Source organism: Lactuca virosa, chromosome 6, assembly GCF_052849685.1.
Source record: "Lactuca virosa cultivar CGN04683 chromosome 6, Lactuca_virosa_CGN04683_v6, whole genome shotgun sequence".
NCBI classification, from domain to species: Eukaryota; Viridiplantae; Streptophyta; class Magnoliopsida; order Asterales; family Asteraceae; genus Lactuca; species Lactuca virosa.
The window spans coordinates 165,970,605-165,976,653 of NC_136431.1; the positions used below are offsets into that span (position 1 = coordinate 165,970,605).

Here is a 6,049-nt window from a genome sequence, read left to right on the forward strand (position 1 = left end):
CCTCAGTTAGTAAGTGTACATGTAGTTAAAGGTATATTTTGGAATACCATGGGTTCGAACCCCACTAGGAACAATTTTTTTTTCTCTTTTTTTGTTATTTCTCGATATATCCTTGATCATCCACACCTATTGCGTAAATATGAATTTTTAGACAATATGAATTCCCATCGAATCATTCTCTGCTTACTACAGACGCATTGCAACTACATTTATACTTCAACCAAGAATTGATACTTCAACATGAAATTAATACAGGTACACATACTACATTAATTTATACAGGGACATAAATAACAATTACCTTCATAATATGAATCTTTGCTATTTCGTTTGATCATGATGTGTATCATTATATATTCTTGAATTAACAAGTATTTGGTTTCCAGTTATTGGATTTATTTGTAATGTGATCTTTTTCGTTTATGCACACCAACTTTTTGTAAAAATGCTTCAATGAACAGGAAACATATATTGCTTGTTGATGCTGTTGTAAACCGAATATGGATAAGTCTTGGATGGGAGCCTACAAAACATCAGAAACGTATGTAAAGGGTGTTGCAGAATTTTTGAAATATGCAGTACATAATTACAAGATTTCTAAAAATATGGATCCTGTAGATACCAAAAAAAAAGATAAGAATTCCATGTCCATGTGTCAAGTGTGTAAACCACATATCTTATTCGGTGGATGTGGTAGATGATCACCTATTCATGAATGGAATTGATCAAACATACACGAATTGGAATAATCATGGAGAAACAGAGGAACCACCCAGAAATTATATATATGAACATAATTTTGACATGGACACGTCATACGTTGTTGATTCCACGAACATGAACACAAAAATGACAGCAAATGCTGCAGAAATAGTAGAGATGGTTGAAGCTGTAGAAGAAAATTTTATTGGGAACCCTGAGAAGTATAGAGAACTGATAGAAGATGCCGAGAAGCCCCTATATAAAGGGTGTCCTAATTTCACAAAATTATCTGCAATCATACAACTACTCAACTTGAAGAGTAAGTATGGAGTATCAGATAAGTGCTTTACAGAATTATTGGTTTTGATCAAAAATATGTTACCAGAAGGTAACGAAATGTACAGTAGTACATACGAGGCCAAAAAAGCATTCAAGGCAATGGGTTCAAGGTATACTAAGATACATGCATGTGTCAACAACAATATACTTTACAGAAATGAATACACAGACATGGCAACATGTCCTACTTGTGGTAAATCAAGATGGAAGATCGATGAACAAAAAAATAAAATTTACAAGAATATTGCTGCAAAAGTTTTGTGGTACTTTCCAATTATTCCGCGCTTGAAACGAATTTTTCAGTCTAAGACTACTGCAAAAGATTTAACATGGCACGCAATAGACAGAAAGGTGGATATTGGTGTTTTAAGTCACCCAGCTGATTCACCAGCATGGGATGCCATTGATGACAAATATCCTGACTTTGCTAGCGAACCAAAAAATTTGCGGCTAGGCATTTCGGCTGACAGGGTCGATGTGAATAGAGGAAATAGGAATCATAGTGTGTGGCCTATTTTAACTGTCATTTACAACCTTCCACCATGGTTGTGTATGAAGAGAAAGTTCATCATGCTTTCGTTATTGATTTCGGGAACACCAGGAAACGATATTGATGTGTTCCTGGCACCTTTTATTGATGATCTGCAATTATTATTTGATATTGGAGTTGAAACATACGATGCATATGCACAAGAGCAGTTTAAACTACGTGCAATAGTGTTATGGACTATTAATGATTATCCTGCTCTAGGTACATTAAGTGGTTGTCCATACAGCGGATTTCAAGGTTGTGTTGTGTGTGGCGAAGAAACACACTGCATTAGACTCCCTGAATCGAATAAGCAGAGTTATGCTGGTCATAGACGATTTCTACCGTATGATCATCCGTTCAGAAGACAAAAAAGGCATTCAATGGACAACAAGAGTTCTCACCCTCTCCAAAACCTATGGATAGGGAGGAAGTATATAATAGGGTCAAATTTATAATTAATAAATGGGGAAAGGTGTCTAAGGGCAAGGAGGCAGAAATCCAACAATCTACAACTGGAAGGGGTGGGAAGATTAATAAAAAAAGAGAAAATCACGCCAAGTGGGTACTTCAGATGTGGGCCAGCAAAATAATACATACTGGAAGAAATTCAATATATGGTATAGACATCTAAGGTATTGGCGCGACAATTTGATTCCATATTGTATAGATTTTATGCATGTCGAAAAGAACGTGGGCGAGAGTTTAACCGGAACTGTGTTGAACGTTCCCGGGAAGACGAAAGATGGTTATAAAGCACGATTGGATTTGGTTCATTATGGTTTAAAACTAGAGCTGCATCCTAAGATAGAAGGGAACAACACAACACTTCCCGCAGCAGGTTGTACATTGACAAAAGAGGAAAAAGACAAATTCTGTGAGACTTTATACAACTTAAGGGTTCCTCAAGGGTATTGTTCTAATTTTTCTAGTTTGGTGAGTCTGAAGGGTAGGAAGTTGATCAGACTAAAATCACATGACTATCACATGCTCATGCAACAATTTTTGCCCATAGCAATTCGATCTATTATGCATCCACCCACCAGAGTTGCAATTACAAGGTTTTGTTTCTTTTTCAAATCAATATGTAGCAAAGAAATCAAACTGGATGAGCTCGATAAGTTGCAAGAGGAGTTATGTGTAACCTTATGCCTTCTTGAGAAACACTTTCCACCATCATTTTTTGATGTGATGATTCATTTAACCGTTCATCTAACTAGGGAAGTAAAATTATGCGGTCCAATATTCTTTAGATGGATGTACCCGTTCGAAAGGTTTATGAAGGTTATTAAGGGGAACATGTGAAACAAAAATAGACCAGAAGGATGCATTGCAGAAGAGAATGTTGTAGAAGAGACGATTGAGTTTTTTAGTGAATTCCTCAAAAATATGGATACTGTTGGTATTCCACCTGACAATCATAACACATGTGGAATTCAGAAAGGTGTAGATAGTAGTTCTATTACGGACGGTACTCCTCTATCAGCTGCTAAATCGGTAGAAGTTTCTGCAGAACTATTCAGCAAAGCACATTTCTTTGTATTGCAAAATACATCTGAAGTACTCCCATATATCAAGTAAGTTTTTTTACATGTATGTTTTTTTTGTTATAATATTAACATTAACGTATTGACAGACGACACATGGAATTTTTGCAACATCAACACCCTACTAAACGAAAGGCACAACTAGAACAAGAGCACAGTAATACATTTGGTCATTGGTTACGAAAGGAGGTATATTCATTTCATATATGTTGTGTTCTTTGTTATGTATTTCTTTATATCTTAAATTCATTATCTAATTACAATTCAGGTAGAGAGATAGTTAGGGGGCTGTAGAGAAAGTATAACAGAGACAATGAGATGGATTTCATTATTAAATACGATGTATATGCTATCAATGGATATACTTTTCGTACAAAAGCTCGTGAAGGTAAAGTTTACAAAAACAGTGGGGTTAGTGTCGTTGCAAATGACACACACATCAGTAAAGAAGTTGTAACATATGCCAAAAACACTTATTATGGTGTTTTACAAGAGATATGGGTACTAGATTATCATTTTAAACGAATTCCAATTTTCATGTGTGACTGGGTTGACAATAGAAATGGGGTAAAAAGGGATAAATTGGGGTACACACTAGTTGAACTAAAAAGATTAGGCCATAAAGGTGATCCCTTCATATTGGCCTCACAAGCACAACAAGTATTTTACGTGACAAACCTGCTCGATCAAAAAATGTCTATTGTGTTCAAGACACCTCCCAAAAATTATAGAGATACATATGAAGATGTAGATGAATAATTTAGTACTGTAGTTCCTCATAATGATAATATATTGCCACGTGTAGACACACTTGAGTTGTAGAAGGAAAATGATTATTTTTGTACTGATTGTCATGGTATTCTTATACGTACGGTATGTGTTTCTTAATGTCATGAATTACATTTGTAGCGATAATATTTTTCGTTCTTTTAACATTTAATGATCTTTATTTTTGTTTGTAGAAGGGAAAGGCCAAACCTTGATCCTAACGTTACGTCGAGAATAAAAAAATGACAAAAAATGACGATGTACTTTCCTTAATATTTTTTTACCATATTATACCATCAAACTATTCTGGTGTAATATTGTTATAACTCAAAGTTATTTTTTTTCAGTTTTTTACTGTAATGGTGGATGACATGTTATAACATAAACTGCATGTTATAGTAATGTACTTTCGTTATGCAATGTTAGACAAAGTTGTATTCTTTTCATTTATTTATCATACTATTCTGTTAAAATAAGTTGTATTCTTTTCATTTTTAATGGTGTTTGATCTGGTGCAATTAAAAGAATAGATGACAAAAAGGGCAATTTGGTCCTTTCTTATAGCTCTTATTCAATACAACTATACTGTTATTTGTTTTTGTTTTTATTATTTTTAGTTTTTTTGGTTTTTTCAGAAATTGTTTCTAACTTTACAAAACTGCCATTTAATTTTTTACATTAATTTATACAACCCTTTAATTGCAAAAAAAGCAATGTACTTTTGTAAAATGCAATGATTGAACTTTTTATTCATTTTTTATTCTGCCAAATGATATCAAAGATAAATATGGTCAAATTTAAGAGTCTTCCAAATATAATAGTACAACTAGAATAAACATTACATATGTGTCTATATTTACATATAGACACATATAATAGTTGTAATCGTAACTAAATGCTACCTACACACACAATATTTGTTTCTTCTTAAAGCCAATTCATAATATTTTGACACACATAATAAAAGGTACATGACCATAAGTAACCAATACTAACTTGTTTTATTTTCTTGCGTCAACTAAGTACAACTAGTACAGAACCGCCCTAAGGACACACAAATATTTAGTGTGACCATATGTATTACCTTTTAGCTACTTTGTCTGTTATGTGGCTAAAAAGGCACCAGGTTATAAACACACATAGAACTAACTCATGTGACGATACGTTTATCTACTGTCTCTCATAAAAAAAGTATGACAATCTTAATCGATACCTGTGGCTGATTGTGACCTATGGCCTCAGTGGTCGAGTGTGACTAATATTTGTCACATTTGGTATAATTAAGTGTGGTTAAAGTTTTGATTATCTATATAATGGCCACACAAACTAATTTAAATATATCCAAAAACAGTCTCTATATTTTTTTAGTGACCTTTGGCCACACTTTTAATAAAAAGTGTCACATGCCGTTTTTCGGAAAGTGTGACCGTAGGTCATTTTTGTACTAGTGTCAACATATGTGTCAGATCAATTAGGGTCACGTCGTGGTCGCTCATATAGAAGTCCTCAATGAACACCTTAATGATTCATGAAGCGAAAGAAGAACCATATCAATGGTATGTTCCCTTGGAAAAATGACACCCATTCTATCTAAATTTTCAATGTACGATTTCATTTTCAAAACATGCGCACACACAGAGTTTCCATCTTGATGTCTACTTGCCAACAGGGTTTGAACAGTTTCGTATCTATCAACTCGTGACATGGGGAGAGTCACAGGAGGATGAGGAGGATGAAGAGTTGGAGAAGCATAATTTCAAGTTCCACCATTGCTTGAAGAAGGGAACATTCTTTCACCTTGATCAAAATGTATAAGATCATCATCAGAAGGTAGAGGAAAAACATTTCAAGAAGAACAAGGAAGACCATTGTTGTCAGAACTTGACATCTATAATAGGAGATAGGAGAATTCAATTTAGTTGATTTTAATCCTTAATTATTAACCCATAAATTTAAATTAAGGTTAGGATCCATATTTTCAATTCGAACTTTGAAGAGGGATGCCGTAATCAAATTCAAATCTATTTTAGGTAGGTAAAGCTTTTACCAATTTCAATCTTATGACACTCCTAAATCTTTTGAGATTCATTGAATCTAATCAATGACATGTTTAATCTCGATTATGCTCTCACTTTTGTGACTGGGATGCCGAGGATCACAAACG

At 34.0% G+C, this 6,049-nt stretch overlaps 1 protein-coding gene across 1 annotated transcript; it reads left to right on the forward strand.

The window, feature by feature from the left end:
* The first annotated feature begins 711 nt into the window (after positions 1-711).
* Positions 712-3,397, forward strand: LOC145122052 (uncharacterized). Its single transcript, XM_079057728.1, has 6 exons — positions 712-1,792; positions 2,241-2,481; positions 2,662-2,844; positions 2,887-3,147; positions 3,207-3,306; positions 3,386-3,397. Exons 1-6 carry the CDS (start codon positions 712-714, stop codon positions 3,395-3,397), a joined length of 1,878 nt encoding a protein of 625 aa, XP_078913854.1.
* The last annotated feature ends 2,652 nt before the right edge of the window (positions 3,398-6,049 follow it).

What these genes read in the sequence shown, in the direction of transcription:
- LOC145122052 (XM_079057728.1), top strand. Translation starts at nt 712, where the DNA reads ATGAATGGAATTGATCAAACATACACGAATTGGAATAATCATGGAGAA. An exon ending in TGGATGTACCCGTTCGAAAG is followed by an intron (nt 2,845 to 2,886) that starts GTTTATGAAGGT and finishes AAACAAAAATAG; the next exon opens with ACCAGAAGGATGCATTGCAG. An exon ending in GAAGTACTCCCATATATCAA is followed by an intron (nt 3,148 to 3,206) that starts GTAAGTTTTTTT and finishes ACGTATTGACAG; the next exon opens with ACGACACATGGAATTTTTGC.